This window comes from Nanorana parkeri, unplaced genomic scaffold (genome assembly GCF_000935625.1).
Source record: "Nanorana parkeri isolate BGI_ZX_2015 unplaced genomic scaffold, ASM93562v1 scaffold252, whole genome shotgun sequence".
In the NCBI taxonomy this organism is placed as follows: Eukaryota; Metazoa; Chordata; class Amphibia; order Anura; family Dicroglossidae; genus Nanorana; species Nanorana parkeri.
In genome coordinates, this window is record NW_017306520.1 from 480642 (window position 1) to 497559 (window position 16918).

The 16918-nt window shown below is 39.2% G+C and overlaps 2 protein-coding genes across 2 annotated transcripts in view; one reads left to right on the forward strand and one right to left on the reverse strand.

Annotated features, from left to right (window-relative positions):
- LOC108787279 (ubiquinol-cytochrome-c reductase complex assembly factor 2) overlaps positions 1–546 on the forward strand; it is a 15042-nt gene extending 14496 nt beyond the window's left edge. The window contains exon 4 of the mRNA XM_018556781.1: positions 299–546. Within this exon, the coding sequence (XP_018412283.1) occupies positions 299–396 (98 nt within the window). The 3' untranslated portion in view covers positions 397–546. The remainder of the gene's footprint in view (positions 1–298) is intronic.
- Positions 547–10040: 9494 nt separating this feature from the next.
- ITPR3 (inositol 1,4,5-trisphosphate receptor type 3) overlaps positions 10041–16918 on the reverse strand; it is a 218399-nt gene continuing 211521 nt past the window's right edge. The window contains 2 exon segments of the mRNA XM_018556782.1: positions 10041–10310; positions 11340–11501. Of these exon segments, the coding sequence (XP_018412284.1) occupies positions 10206–10310; positions 11340–11501 (267 nt within the window). The 3' untranslated portion in view covers positions 10041–10205.

Here is a 16918-nt window from a genome sequence, read left to right on the forward strand (position 1 = left end):
TGTGTATATATATATATATATAAATACATTTTTTTAAATAAATTAGTTGCTTTGACCATTCGCCTTAGTGAGTAACAGACTTGGAGAAACCAAACGTTTGGCATTTACGTTTTTATTTACAGTTAGATGTTTTCTATAATACATCGGCTTTAGAGTTGCAGGAAATATTTTATTGCAAATGACTTTCTTTATATTCATGTAAACATTTTATATTTGTGATGTTTTGCATTTGTAAGCCATAAACTCGTATTACTGATGCTGTTTAATCTAGCAAATAAAATGTCCTTTTTGCTGACAGACAGTCTACAACAGATGGATGAAATGAAAGGAGGAATGTGGAAGAGACTCCTAAACAAGTTTAACGCTAAATCCCCTCAGGATGGAGCAAAGGAGTAACCCTATTGTTAATCAAACAATCCATGTGCACGCCCTTCCTGAACAAACCCCATCTGCTATATACAGAGTCTCCTAATAAACAGGCCTTTTCCTTCCCATTACTCGTGTGCTCTTACTTTAACCCATGTGTGTGAACTATTGCCAGGTGCATACCCTGTGAAATATTTAACTCTCTGGACTTTCTACATGCAAACCTATTCATCCTCGCTTTGTAAGGAGTTCTATTGTTCTAGTCATTTTGGCCAGGGTGAAAATTTCTATGAAATGGATATATCAGGTGGTATAGATTTCGAGCTCCTAGTTATAAGGCAGGGACTGGCATTCACAAACATTCACTGATGAAGAATCTATCACTCCCATTTAAAACCTATGGACCTGAATGGTTATCCAGCAGAGGATGTGGGCGAGTCACATTCTCTACATTATAAACAGACCTTGGTGATCCTTTTTTTCCCAGCTGCAGCAATATCAGCACAGTAAAAGTTGCAAATCATTTTACAGCAAGTGAGAGAAATATTTTCTGACCGCTAAATTGTAAGGAATTAGTGTCATGCTGGCCAAACAAAGCAATTCTAACCACTTTAAAATGCAAAAAAAAAACAACCAAACCGATCAGGATAACCTGCCATCAATAGTTATTGTATTACAATTTTACCAGACACAATTCAGGTTGCACTGATCTTCTCGTTGATTTTTGAATCGGGTTGAAATTGCTTGAAAATGGCCATGCATGTTTTGTTGGTTTTCAAAACATTTGTTACAATTCGCTATAAACAAAAAAATGCTCCGTAAAAATTACAGCTGGTGCCTAATTTATGAGGTATTCACTGGAGTTGGCTCCTCAAAAAAAATTGGTGGTTCCTGAACTGGACAGGCTGGCTCCTGAATTCCATATTCATTTCTCCAGCCCTGGTGTAAGCTTCATAGAAGCCTATACTAATGATTTTGTGATTTTCACAGAATTACAACTGTGTGCAGTTAATTGCTTGTGTGCAGTTAATTGCTTCTGTTTTTATAATGTGTAGCTTATATTATAGGTAGGCGTTTGTTCTGTCACTTAAGTGGGCTTTGCACTAAATTGCAAGGTATGCTTAAGTGGCTGCCCTGCTTACAAAATGCTGCCTTACATAAAAAACACTTTGGGGGGAAAAACGTAAAAAAAAAAGGCTTACCTTACTGTTACTGTGTAGAGGTTGATGTCAGTGATTTGTCTTGTGGGATTCTGGGAAAATGTGATTATTCCAAATCCCACAAAAAAACCCCATACTCCTGTACAATAATGTAGCGTCTATTTGCTACAATTGGGATTCTGAGCTTTGCCAAGATCCTCCTGTGTGGCCATGGGACATCAGAGACAGGAAGCGTCTGGACCTCAGGAGTAAGGTATTTTTCATGCTTTTTTTTCATGTGTGTATATATGTATTTTTTTTTTTTTTTTCTGAAATGCAATGTTAACAGGGGGTGGGGGCAGCCACATAAGTGAACCTTGCATTTTATTGCAAGGTTTAATTTAATAATCGATTTTATGCTTTTCAGTGACTGATCACAGGCAATTCAACAGCACAACCAAACTACGAAAAACACATGCTTTATCATGCACTAGGCTACTATGTTGTTTGGAGCCTGAGAAGCACACAGTCCCTGAGCCAGTATTCCTTTCCTACTCCACTTTCCAAGTCCCAAAGGGCTGCAAGCAATAAACAATTTTCATTTCTTGACAGATAGATCCATGTTAGTGTTATTCTTAACACAAGTTACTTAATAATGTAGCTTTGCCCTACCTGATAGTGAGGAGAAATGCACTATTAGTCGATGTTGAGGGCCACGGTTGAACACCATTTAAAAAAAAAAGTGTACTCGCAAACCTACTACAAAACAGTATATTTTGCACTGTCCATAGAAGCTACTGAGTTTAGTATTTGCCTGGACTTCTCCCTTAATCCAAGTTTAATTAAGTGAAAGCTAGCAAAGGTTTTCCAATTCAGGGACAGTTGGGATCGGGAGGTCAAATCAAATTTTTGACATGTAACATATTAATTCCCAATGTAAAGTCCATTGTGAAGGAAGCCCTGCTAATCATATGAGGAGGTCACAGGGCATTTATCTGCTTAAAACCTCTAGGAGACACGACGGCATGATGGTTTTCTACCCATGCATGGCTCTTTGATGTTTTTCATGGAGTTACTAGTACATCCATCTTCAAAGTTCTTATTCTTACTTTGGTTCCGTCTACTTTCACCCGAGCTTGAGAAAAAGGCATTGCCTCGAAACGCGTAGCGCTTTTCCTTCTTCTAGACCGACACCCTCAACTGCGGTATAACACCCCTATTACTGTCCCAGCCGAAGTCCGTTCCCCACGACTTTGCCGCTCCATCCCCTGAGACCTCTGACAGAGAGCCGGCACCAGACAGCTACTGTCACACAACACAGAATTTACAGTGTCTTTGGCCGCAACGGCTCAGCCCGGTCAGCTAAGTTCCCTTGCGACAGACACTGCAATATGTCCTCAGCCGTCCACACCACTGGGCTTCACCTGTCCAGAACTGTCTAAGTGTTCCATCGGACCATCTCCAAGGCTCCCCAGGACACCTAAAAGTGAGTCACTTTGTATTCTGGTCATCCTAAGTGTGAGGCAGTATTGTTACACTTCTTCATGATTGTTTAATTGTACTCAAACAGTAGTAGCGCTCTTAACACACACACTGTCTGTTCTTTTGCTAACACAGGGTTCCTCTCCCTGTTTCTAAGAGCTCGCACACTGTTTCACAGCCCTGTTTTAAGGTTACTTTTTCCAGCCTAATTTGTACCTTTTGGTAGTGCGCTTGTTCCTTTTTGTCTGTGCTTTTTTAGGTGATTCATGATGACCTGTTTAAAGGTGAGTACCAGGCAGATATACCGTAAAAGGTACAAATTAATGCAGCTCTGATTTCATTAAGAAATCATTACATACATTTTGAACTGTAAATACCTGAACTGTAAAGGTGGCCATACATTGTACAATTTTCGTTTCTGGTACGAACCCTCGTTCGATTATTCCTAGACTTCCCTATCAAGCAGAGTCAAATGTCGATTTCGGAAATTGTCCGTTAGCCATGCTAACCAACCAGTTTTTGACGAGCGACGGAAATAATTAACTTTTGCGCGCGTGCCGTGTTCTTGCTGAGATTTTTGATGAACGAAAACCCCACTGCTTCATTGGTTTTCGTTTCTCCAACCTGATGAACTGAAAAATTTCAATCACCATATCAAAAATAAAAATTGGTGATGTACCATCTACTGTTCGATTTTTACTTTGAAAAGACTGTACAGAACGGAAATTGAACAGTGCATGGCCACCTTTAGTCTACCGCTGTCAGTCGGCAAGAGCAGTTTGCTTTACAAATTTGCTCCTTGGTATATATTAATATCCACAAGTCATGTGAGACGTGTACTCCTGATGCATATACTGTATACTGTACATGTAGGGGTTGATATACTAAAAGAAAATCAGCTGTTCACTTGGCAAGGGAATTTTTATTTAGACCTCGTTCAAGGGTTGGTAAAAACAGGCAGTTGATTCATTTTTGTACCGTTCACATGTTTAGCACTGCTGCATCCACAATGCTCAGCTTTGGGGCAAAAATTAGGCAGCATGTCGCTTTTGGCATTCGATCATGTTCAAGCAAAAATACGGTTTTGTTTTTTTTTAATTTTCCTTTGCACTTGATTGGGTATTCATTAGGGATGTACCGAAATGTCGTCTGGCAAAACATTTCATCCAAAAACGGTACTTTGGGCAAAATGCTGAAAGTACCATAACGGCTGAAAATTCAGTGCGTCTTTAGGCTTCTCTCCTCCCTGCTGGACGCCAGTTTGTGTCCTATCCGATGCCCGCTGCTCTTCCCTATCTGTGTTGGCAGAGGCAGCAGGAGTCTGAGGGAACACAGACCGGCGTCCGGCGAGTAGGAGACAGCTCAGGATTTGGAGCGATGTGGGGGGAGGAATCGGCTGTCGCAGGAGGCCGAGCTCTCCTCCTGCACCGCCCCACTTGGCCTCCTGTGACAGCGAATCAGGATGGAGAGTGGGTTACAAACACCCAACTATCAGCTGATTGTTGAGTGTTTCTAAAAAAATGAGGACACCGTATGCTTGCTGTGTCCCCAGTTTTATATATGGAAAGGAAGTGCTCTACATCACTTCCTGCTCATTCATGATTGTGGACATAGTAGCTCATGCTATAGCCACAGTTTATGAATGGGCAGAAGCATAGAGGCTTCCTGTCCATTCATAACAGGGGCTGCAGAAAGAGATTTAGTACTCTGTATCCTCAATCCCTTTTTCTATTTTAAAAGACAAATATCAGGGGTCTGTTTACATAAATAATACAAATAAAATGAAATAATTAAAAACTTTTTTTTTTTCTAAAATGGTTGGAATAAAAACCATAATTTTTTGTTTTTTGTTTCGGACTGACAAATATTTTATTTACGGTTTTGGTTTCGATCTAAAAATTCAATTTCAGTGCATACATAGTGTTAAATGCAAAGTTGATATGTACCACCTTCACTAAGTTAAGGGAAAATGTCCTTGCAAAGTAAACAGCCTTTAGGCATTTTTGTCTTTAGTAAATCCACCCCATAGAGTCAACAACGCTGATATTTATTGCCGGGCATTACCATTGTTACACCTTTGCACTCGTGAATAGGCATCTGCCGAATGATTTATTTTCTTTGTCATCTTATTATCTTGGACATAGGGTGGAAGAAATTTAAAAAAAAGAAAATTGCTTCCGTTCTTCCAAACAAGTCAAGAATGTGTTTAATTACAAAATAACAAATGATTACAGAATAAATATTATGATACAAAATATAGTTATGTCAATTAAAAGATATGTTTTTGTAATAATTTTAGTGTGTTTGCATGTGTGTCTGCATTGTGTCTAAGTGAGTAGGAATGTGAAAATAGGTCCCTTTTCCCCTTTGTGAGAATGCACCACCCATCTGCAGCTGGATGCCCTCTTAGTGTCCTATTAGAGCATGACAGATTTAGGGGCCAGTGGTTCCCCATAAGTAGAAACAGCTAAAATCTGAAACTCTTTGTTCAAACCACTAGTAGGAGAGAGGGTCGGGGAGGAGGCATGCCCCAACTTTATCCATAGCTTTAACTATAAGGTAAATGCATTACCAATGTAGTTATACATAATATAACGTTCTTCCTCCTATTGATGCCCTAATCCGGAAATAATATAGTAGAAAGATAGAATTCATATTTTGTAAACTCTTCATAAACTTTGGATTAGAAAATATGACAGCCTCCCTCAGGAATTAGGAAAGGGACTCATTCCTCAACTCAATAGATCAATAACATCTGTGCAGCAAATTATTGTAACTTAAACATATAGGGGGGGGATTTTTCAAAACTAGCAGACAAAATCTGGAGCAGTTGCCAATGGAAACCAATCAGCTTCTTTTTTCAGTTTTAAAATGAAAGGTGGAAGCTGGTTGGTTGGTTGTCATGCACAACTGCTTCCGTTTTGACAAATTCCCCTCATATTACATCTCTCTCTAGACCTAAACAAAATCATGGACTCTATAGTCTGCTTGCGTACATTCCCAAATTGAACAAATAAAAATAATTTTAATAATTGGTCATCACTTTAATTTCTAGCAGAATCACTATTCGGATATGTGATCAAAATCATCTAGTTCCACACATTTGCATATGACTTGTAAACCAAGGTGTGAGTTTGTGAAGCAAAGTGCTCTTGCTGACTGACAGTGGTAGACTTGCTGAGCCTTATAGTCCTATTTGTCTCGCATATGAAATGTATTGCTTCTACGGTGATCCACTATGCTAGTATTCCAAAGGCATATCCTAGGAATGGCGCAGAAGATATTAAGGATATACTGAAATGAACTATTTTTGGTGACTGAAAGACTCAAGAAATAATGATCAAGTTCTAAACACCTACACACAACTTGTGGATACCAATAATCAAGAAGTCCTTGTTGCATTATGGTGGTAAACCTGCTTAGCCATACATATTATTGCTTCTACGGTGATGCACTATGCTATCTAGTGTGCAAGGATATAGCCTATGAGTGATGCAGCAGAAAAAAGAAATGTACTGGACTTTGTCATTGTTGTTATAATAAACTTACTGGTGTGGCAGTGGTGATTATGGGAGTTGACCAGACCATTCATGTTTATGAACCAGAGGTTATTTGGTGCAGTCTACCATTATTGCCTCATGCCATGCGTCTCTGTGATTAAAAATCATTATCTCAATGTTATGAGTGAACCTAATTGCCAAGTTCAATACATCTGCATGTGACCTGGTGAATACCAATACAAACTAAAGAGTCAATTTGAAAAGTAAAGGGTTCCTTCTGTTGAACTTGCTGAGTTATTTAGTTTTACTTGGGTTTTGTGATCCATTATGGGAATGGCATTAAGTGATCTTCTATGATCTATTTTTCTTATTGTACAAGCTATTGCTATTACATAAAATAAATATTTATTTTCTAATACATAATGAGTGAATATAGCCTTATGCATGAACATATGATATGTATGTAACAGTAATTTTATTGCTGTATGTGTCCCCACTGGGGAGAGTCACTCTCTCTTTGTCCCTGTGACCATTTTCACTAAAACAGAAGGTAATGGGAGATTCCATATTTTAGAGTTGGCACTAAAACAAGAAGTGAAGGTAGGTCTTCCAATGGGGACACCTATTCAGTGGCTGCTTTCTAAGAGGAAAAAAAACCCTCACTTTTGAAAGTTTTCCTCTTTTAGTTTGCATCTTTAGGACAGGACGTGAAGGAAAATCTCTCCAACAGGACACGTGACAAAAAATAATCTGACTGGTTTTTTTTTAACCCTTCTCTACTCTATCCCAAACTATAAAAACAAGTTCTGCCAATACATACACGTTACATAACCATTATTTGAAAAGGTGGCATTGGTATCTAGCTTTTCACTCTACAGTACTTAGATACCACTGAATAATACTACTCACTTGGCCGTGCTGACCAATGAGAAGCAGGGGGAAAGGGGGCCAGACTGGAGGGGGTAATTCCCTTATACCAAATTCGCCTGGGTAAGTGGAATTACCCTTTTAAACCTGAACGTTGTTCAAATCTAGTGTACAACAGATAATGAGATCTGCCAGCACAGTACAGAGAGCGTTGATTATGGTAACCATGGTAACCACCCCAGCTTCATTCATCCAGAGGAAAATTGAGTATAGAGAAAACTAGCAATATGAGAAAACAAGTTAAAATGTAAGCAGCATTTTTTTATTTTAAGTTCTATTATGTGAATGAGAACATGTAACAAATATGAAGTAGGTGTTATCCCAGTTATTCTGCAAAAGTGCAAATACACTTTAATAGGGTTGCACAGATACCAAGTACAGTACTCTGTACAAGTACAGATACTTTTGAGCTCCAGGTCTAGACTAGAGAAAAATTCAAAAGTTAGGAGGCAGCTGTCATTTGTAAGGAGCACACGGAGCTCCTGGGATTTGTACATCTCTGTTTTAATGTACGATTTTGTTTTTATAAATAAAGGGATGCACCGATACCAGTTTTGCGAGTACGAGTACTGATACTTGCCGAGTACTTACAAGTACGAGTACTGATACATTTTTGTTTATTGTCATGTGACAGTTTTTCTAAAACAATACCGACTAATCATTTCAGGACAGTGGTGTAGTGCCAGAGCCAGGTCCCAGCTGCAACCGCTGCAATCCTGGTAGTTCTTGTGAAAATGCGTGAAAAGTATCTGTGCATCCCTACACTTTAACAGAAGCGAATGTAAGAGAATAATAAACAGGACTTTATTCTTATGACCTAAAGGTATCTTCACTGAAGGGAGCTGCATACAGTCACCAGTACCAGTAAAGTCTAAAATGTCTGCTCCTATTGAACAGGTAGATATTAGAAAGAAAAAATGCCTACTTAAGGCATTAAAGAGACTTATTTTAAGTCTGTATTAATTCATTTATTTTTGTAACTTTTAAATATGTATTAATTTCTGTCCAGTAATCACCAGCAGGAGGGAGACAATATGAGAACAGCAGCTGCCTGTTTAGTCTTAAAAGAGAACTATAGCCCAACCTTTTTTTTGCCACAGTTCTCTTCAGGGTCATAGGAGGACATTTACTAATATCCTCCTGTGACCCAAAACTGAGCATATAGCAGGCTATTGTCTGCTATATGCTGACACCGCAGAGCCGCGCTGCGCCTGGGAAAGATCCCGACAATATTGGCTCTGCTTCTTTAGAGGCAGCTGTGCCTGCCCCCTCCCTTGTCTGTCCCTCCAATCAGAGCTGGAGGACCTCAGAGAAGGGGGGAATCCCTGTGGGCAGCGGTGACTGACAGTCACCACTCTGCAGGGAGAAGTTTGGGAACTGAATGATCAGCGATATGTGACCACTCAGTTCTCGATCAATAGAGCCGACGTATGATAGCTCCAGGGTCACACATCGGCTCTAATTATAGGGGTGAGTGTATTTCACTCTCCCCATAATTCTTTAAACTACTCGGATCTCCAAACGGTATTCAAAAATTCAGTCTCCAACCAGTTGGGCTAGATTGGTTTATATGGCAGTGGTTACGTCCATGCTTATGAACTGTGCAGTGCTTTGTGGATATAAAAATCAGCAAACATATATAATGAATAGTTGTAGAGACTCCAGTGTAAAAAGTATTTTATATTTTTTTTATCTCTATTTGAAATGGATGTAATAATACATTAATTATACAAAGATCACATTAGGGGAAAAAAACCCTCAAATAGTTTCTAGATTCCCTGTGTGTGGTAACTTTTGCATTAAGATTTGCAGCCAGTCTACTCCTGATTTGGCTATGGCTGTTCATCATATGTTAGGAGTTTATTATATACAGAGATGATTGTTGATTGTGAAATAAGGACCCGCTCTTCATACATGATGACCTTTATTAGGGCAGCTGCTGGGGGGAAAGCATTAGATCTCTATCTGGTAAATCTAAATTAGCACGGCCTTCTCCTACTTACAGGAAATGTGACAGATGGGATCTGAATACTAAAACTGCATCTGGATGAGGGTTAATAAGGCGAGAAACTGCAGTGATCAGTCATAGGGGTTACACGTATATAGTGACACCCTGTGTGCTGTGATGTGTCATTTAAGCCTCTTGGAGAAGTTATTTCTGACTACATTAACCTATACTGCCATTTTTCAGGATAACAAGTTCACCGTGGCATTGTTTTTTTGCAACATGTTTTGTTAAAACCAAGAAAATGGTTTGCTTGGCTTGTAGTGAAAAGAAAAGCGTGGTCAAAATTTCCTTTCCAAGTAAGACTTGAAATAAAAACAGAAAACAAAGTAGATAATATCTTAGATTAGCACCTATAATTTAAATTATGTTCAGCTTTAATTTTGCAGGATGTTATCATAATCCCTTACTTTGTATTTCCATTGCCATCAGTGTCCACCACTTGCAGCACTTCTTCATAGGCATCCTTTTAGTGGTACGAGTTACTGTTGTGCTGAACAACTCGTCATATAGGCATGAATGGTATGACATAATGTAGACATAATATGATTTCAGTGTTTATTTACTATATATATATATATATAATGTTTGTTTGGGTCTTTTGTTTTCATTCTAATTTTCAGTGAACGGCTGCCATTGTAAACAGTGGGTGCAATTTATCTGGAACATTCTTTGTTGTTTGTAAAGAGCAGCATTTTCACCATTATAACATCACAGGCAAAGTGTTGAAAAGTAGTCCACTACATAGTTTTACAGTGCAGAATTCATTTTCAGTACATAAGCACACTAAGACTGGCTGGCTACTATCTGATTGCTTGCTGTCGCATGTCCCGCATTCGCCTGCACATCTACAAATCCCATCCGCTGCCGTCTCTTCCGTTGCTCGGTCATCTAAATGAAAAATGTTCAAGGAGAAAATGTATCAAATATGTATCTAAATTGGTTTCTGCCATAGTACTGACACTGTGAAGCAGAGCATATGCTAATTTCTAAGGCTGGATATTTAAGCGAGTAATAAACTGCTTGCTGTGAGGGTTCTTGTCCTTACAAAACTAGTCAAATAAAAACAATGTTTTCCCCATAGTAAAGCAGTTAATGGTAATGCTTCTAATAATAAGTGTACAGTAGATAGTGTCGGCATCAGTCACGATGCACATACAGTATACTATTATTGATCGCTTTTTCCATAACAGGTTGGTGTGGGAAAGAGATTTAAACTGAAGTAAAATTGTATATTTGGATTAAAGCATATTCTATTAAAATAATATATATATGGACAGGGTAACCATAGTGAAAATAACAATAGCATGCCTGGAAATGTTTCCACAAATAACATATGTGTTAAAGCTTAGTGAAGTGAGCTCTTAAAAGCATAACTAAACGTGGGGCTGTGTTTGGAGATGAAATACAGACACAATTGCATGAGTACCCTTTACATCTCTAAACCACTTCATGTGAATATTGGTTTGTACATTACAACCATACTGCAGAAAGCATGCGATCATCACTCAAAACTGTTTGGCTTTGTTCAGCCACTATTGAAAAACCATTGCCCTTCGTTGGGTTTCTGGGAGTGGCCTGCACCTGCAGGATGGACTGCATTTCCCTAAGAAAGCATTGCGGAGCACAGATAGCTTTAAAGATGTTTCTAGTGGGATACAGTTGCCAACCAGCAGTGTGGGGTGGGGGTTCAATCCCTAAGCAGTTGGAGGTTCTGAAAGTGGAAGAGCTTTTTTAAACCTACAATGCACAGTCACATATAGCCTAATGCTAGGAAAAGTAAATGTGAAATTTGCTAGGCTACTTAAAATAGTCAATAGTTCACGCTAGACATCTAGAGTCAATAATAATGATGCATTGTAAAGTTATTATTACAACTTATAAGTTATTATAAAGAATAGAGAAAAACAAAAGCCATACCTGTTCCTTCAGCTCATTGAGTTGTGATGTTAAATGCGTTACTAGCCGCATGGTTGAATTTAGTTTATCCTGTAGACCGCGAATCTCATTCTGCTCTCCCTCCCCTTCATTACTGACTAAGGACATTGCTCTCATCCTGGGGAACCAGTCTAGGTTCTTACTCTACAGAAGAAAATGCATATACAGTTAGAACACGTGCAATTCTGTATAAATCCTGCAGTATACTTTACTTATGAAATTGTATTTGAAAGCATCCCGCTAATGCATTATCATAACGGTGATGTTTTTGTAAAAAAAAACATAACACCATAAGCATTCCTATACCCTGGCGGCCGCTATGGGGCCCGGGGTACTATGGGATCCTCTGCTGGTGGCTTTCATTGGCGGCTGAAGACAAACACGCCACTGTTCAGATCACGGACGGTAATCTGTGCAGCAGCGCGTTCCTCTCCACAGAGTCAATGAGAGCCAGCAGCGGTGGTGGAGCAGGCTGGACCCGGCAGTGGAGGAGGAGGCGGGGGTCCGTCGTCGGCAGCAGGGGAGGAGGCGTTGCCGGGTGACGAAGGAGGCGTGCCTGGCGATGGAGGAGGAGGCGGGCCTGGCGAAGGAGGAGGAGGCGGGCCCATCAGCGACCGTGGAGAAAGAGGAGGTGGACAGGTAAGGAGTGCAACCAGCCCACCTGAGGGTGACCCTGCAGAGCCCACCATAGAGAGTCTATGGTGGGCTCTGCAGGGTCACCCTCAGGTGGGATCTCGAGTGGGCTCTGCAAGGGGTATAACTAGAAATCACGGGGCCCCATACAAAATTTTGCTATGGGGCCCTGTGTCTTCTAGTTACGCCCCTGGTTGTTACCACCTTAATTTCTGTCTGTATTCATTCGGTTTTACAGATACCGTAATTAAAAGTATTTACAATTTTTTTACAAATATAAAATAACTGCAATGCTTAGTTTATGTCTTGGAGAAACAATGCAATACAGAACACCTTGTAGCTGAGCTATTGCCACTTTGATTCGAGAATTGCTAGTCAAGACAAGCTGGGCAGGCTTTATAGATGACCCTGCTGAGGCTGACTATGGAACTATTGCAGGAATGTCCAAAGAGGAAGATGATGTCAGACAGATATTTACTGAACTCTCCAATGCAGATAGTCTTGTCAAATTGTGATAATGGTTGGCTAGATATCAAAACAAAATATAGACAATTATTTACTCAACCATTTTGTATAAGGAAGGAACCACTTTCCGTAAACTCCAATGGATTAAGCAGTGTTCTTCTTTTTGCTTTTTGTGTTCTTTGCCACAGTCCCTCCAATTTCATGTCAATGTTGGAAAAGCTGTACATTTTGCTAAATGTAACAGATGCTTTCTGTTCTATATGTTGAAAACTGCATGGTTGCTCTTCTGCATCTGTGGCCTAGTTATGTCAAAGCAGCAGTTAACTGCAGAATAAGTTAATATTTTCCATGACAGGCATATATATAATAATAGTAATAATTTTTTTACAGTCTGCAGAAGAGGAAAAAAAAAAAAGCCTGAGGTTCCCCCCAATTCATACCAGACCCTTTAGGTCTGGTAGGAATATTAGGAGAATGCCAATTCAAAAGCAAAGGAAAAAAAACAAAAAACTTTAAATATTACTTGACTTGCCCGGGATTTGAACCTGGGACGTTAGCAATGGCAAGCCTGTCCTTTAACCTCTACTCTATAGCCTCTGTACTTTAAGCATAGATGTGTTGTAGAGGTAAAATGTTGCCATTTTTTCTCCCCTAATGTCATTTTGCTGCAACGAAATTCGTCCAATAACGAATTTCGGGAATTTCGGATTCGTTTGCATTCGTCTTAGCTATAATTCGGATGCATCCGAATCTCTGAATTTTCCGAAAATTCGTCCGAAACGAATTTAGGAACGAACCGAATCGCACATGTCTACCATCTACAGGCTAGCATTAAATTTAATTGGCCAATTATCCATTTGAGGAAGTATGACTAGCTCTGTTGGCTTCTGGTCATGTAAATCTCTTTCCTTTTCCCCAATTAGAAGGAACACACACTTTCATCCAGGCTTGTTAATATTATCACTTCACTATAAATAGATATACTGTATATCAAAGAGTGGTTTGATCAGAGATGACACGGGATTCCATTTCTAACTGAAAAGCAGACTCCTTCTTCAGACCTTCCTGTCTCATAAAGCAAGAGGAAGATTTGTATCCCATTTCTGTTTTGAACTGTCTTGATAGACTTCATCCATATTTATTAGTATGCATTTGTATAATGTAACGGCTGTATTACATGTGCATGGTTGGACCACAATATCCGGTCTACATACAGGTGGCACTGCAGGTAAAATCTGAAAGCATAACTGCAGGTCTAGTGAAAATCACAGCAATATTTCAAGGTACAAGGCCGTTTGTGAGAGTAATCAAAGGCATTGTACCTTGATCTGTAGAAGAGTTAGCCATAAAATGTATTAACTACTTGTTATTTGGAGCAAAAACGCTGTTCTTAATCTATACCAAAAAGCAAGAGATGACTTATGGCCAGATCAAGCAATGGTTCCATAAACCTGCAGTCACCATTGGCTGTTAGCTACAGGGTTAAAGAATGATTAGTCAGGTTACAAAGTCCTGTGTGATCACTATCATTTTGCTTTAATAATCTGCTGCTGACAAGTATCTGTGTATGCCTATCCCTATGGCTACCACATAGGATAAATGCAAACACCCAACCTGCTGGCATAATCTTACCCACCTCTAGTGTCTATTGGCACCATAAATAGTGTAAGAGTCTCTTTCCTAAATCAGTATCTTTCAGCTATTTTAACATTTGCAAAAGTAAATCACAGCCCTCTATAATATTTGAAGCTATATAAGTTTTCATAGTGCAGACAGTCCACTGCTTCAATTCTCAGACACCATCCAAATCTGAATCACTCTACAGGTGCAGGCAAAACTGTTTCGCCTTCGTCGTGCATCACAATTCTTCTCAAAAATAAGCCACACTTCCATGTATCACCATAGATAAAATAGTTATTTATTGAAATAACAAATAAATGCTGTGAAACAAGTCCCCATGTGTGCAACCTCTCACACGTTTCACCAATCTGGCTGAATCATAGAGGTCTGTATAATTAAGCCAGATCAATGAAACGCATAAGCGGTTGCACATATGGGGACTTGTTTCACAGCATGTATTTGTTATTTCAATAAATAACAGTTTTATCTATGGTGATCCATGGATCTGCGGCTTGTTTTTGAGAAGAATATATATAAGTTTTCAATTTTGTTTACTAAACATTAAAGGATTCATCAACGGATTGTGTTTCCATTCTATAGTTAACCATGCACTTTATGAGACCAGTTCTGTCATTGTTGGTAATATACAGAGGGGCAGAATGTGTACCTACGGGGCTCCACAACCAAGAATTTCTACTTAATTGGTTTCATGAACCATAAAAGAAACAGGTTGGGGGCCTAAACCATTCTCTCAAATATCAGAATGTATAACGCATGGCAAAGATATTTACAAAGTAAAAATATGTTGTTTTTTTTACTTTGTGTATTTTTAAATGGAATGCTACAAAAACAAAGCACAACCCCCCCCCCCCAAAAAAAAGTAAAGGGATGAGTTCATAAGGGCTGATTTAAGGTTAACTCGGGGTTACATAGTTACATAGTATTTGAGGTTGAATAAAGACCTAAGTCCATCAAGTCCAACCTATTGCTGATGTGTGCGTATGTATAGGTCCATGTATCATCTCATTCTTAAGAGTACCTGTACCCCTGTATATTACTGTCCCTCAGGAAATCGTCCAAAAGCTTCTTGAATGATTCCAGAAGCTGGGAAAACGTGCTTGAAACCTACTCCTTTTGTAATTTGTGCATTCACTTGGTGGAGGTGAAGGATTATCAAACAGTCTGTTGTCCTGCACATTATAAAGTCTGCATCAGTGACTGCTCATGTTGTTTGTACATGTTGCATCCCATTGTTTGGATTGATTATCTGCAGCGCATCGTTTGATTCGTTTTGAACTTTATTTCACTGTGCATGTTATGTGGTTTGAGTTCAGCCTATAATCATTGTTGTATATTTCACTCTTTTATATTTGATTGTTTCTTCAGCTCGGCACATTATTGCATAAATATTTTGTATTATATCAGATATAATTTTAGTGCTTAGCAGCTTTTTTTCACCTTTTTTGTATCATCACTGGCGCAGATCTTTTTTGTTTATGTATGATCCTGATCCAAAGAAACCGCAGAAAAGGGTAGACAACTTTTTTATTATTATTATTGTTTTAGGAATGCCATGTGAAAGGAACACATACTGTAATTGTATAGAGGAAGTTTCTCAAATTTGGGTGCAGAAGTGGAAATACCCTTCAACCCTTTTGTAGCCAATTACGTATGCTGTATGTCGCCGGCAGTGGGCCTCTTTAAACAGACATAGCCACTCGGGACTCTGTTCAGCTGTGTAAAGCCAACAGTCGCCTTTGCACTGGAGGCAATACCCTCCTGTGGTCCCAGGACCAGGCATCACGGGCGTCGGCAGGTAGAGGGGAGAGAGACCGGTGATTGCATCACTTCTGGTCCCTCAGCTGCCCCGACCTAGAGAAGCGCTTGGATAGCTTCCTTGCAGTGGAAAGGTGACACTAGGGATCTAATAGACCCCTAATGTCACCTTAAAGAGTACCTATCACCTCCAATGTGCTATCACATAGGGGGCTTGTAAATTTGGATTGGATTGAATTATGTAACTAGAACAGGGTGGTTCCACATGTCTTCCACAAGGATCATGCCTTCCATCCTGTACAACCTATATCTGCCTTTCCACAGTAATTACATTCCATGGTGATTAGATTAATGTGTCTGTGCTACCTCTGTGGATATAAATGCTGGGGTACATTACAGAACAAGTACAGTTAATTGTGACTAACTACTACTAGCTACACCATGCCTTGGATAGATGAGAACCTTTACAGACATTATTGCAGAAACTTACAGAAGGACAATTGTTTTGTGAGATCCATGCATACGAGCCAGAGTCTAGGCATTATATATTGCTGCTGGGTTTAAATCACTGCAATATTATATAAAACTATAGCCCTTCCTCCACAGGCTAGGCCACATATCACCATCATTAGGTGTATATAATTGTCAAAGGCATGTGTAAACTGATTCTAAGTTCATTTTTACAGTATCTAACTGTGGGCCTTGTACATAAAATCTAATGGAACATATCTGTGAGGTTTACCACAACTAATTACATTCTGCTATTATTTTCTGGTGCAGTTTCAGAAAACACTTTTTACTTTCCACTTGCTTTCATACAGGTGCACCATAAAACTGTTTACAATCTAACATTCCACAGATAACTGATTGGATCAGCTACGTAAATAGAGCAACATGCTGACAACTGCACATACGTGGCATTGTTCATTGTTTCCTCTGGCTTATGTTATACTACCGATTTGTTCATATCTAGACTAAAAAGGTGATAAAAAAACTAAAGTTTATGTACTTTATAACTTTATACCTAAAGTAGATCTAAGGCCTTGTTTGTTTTTTTTTTTTTTTAA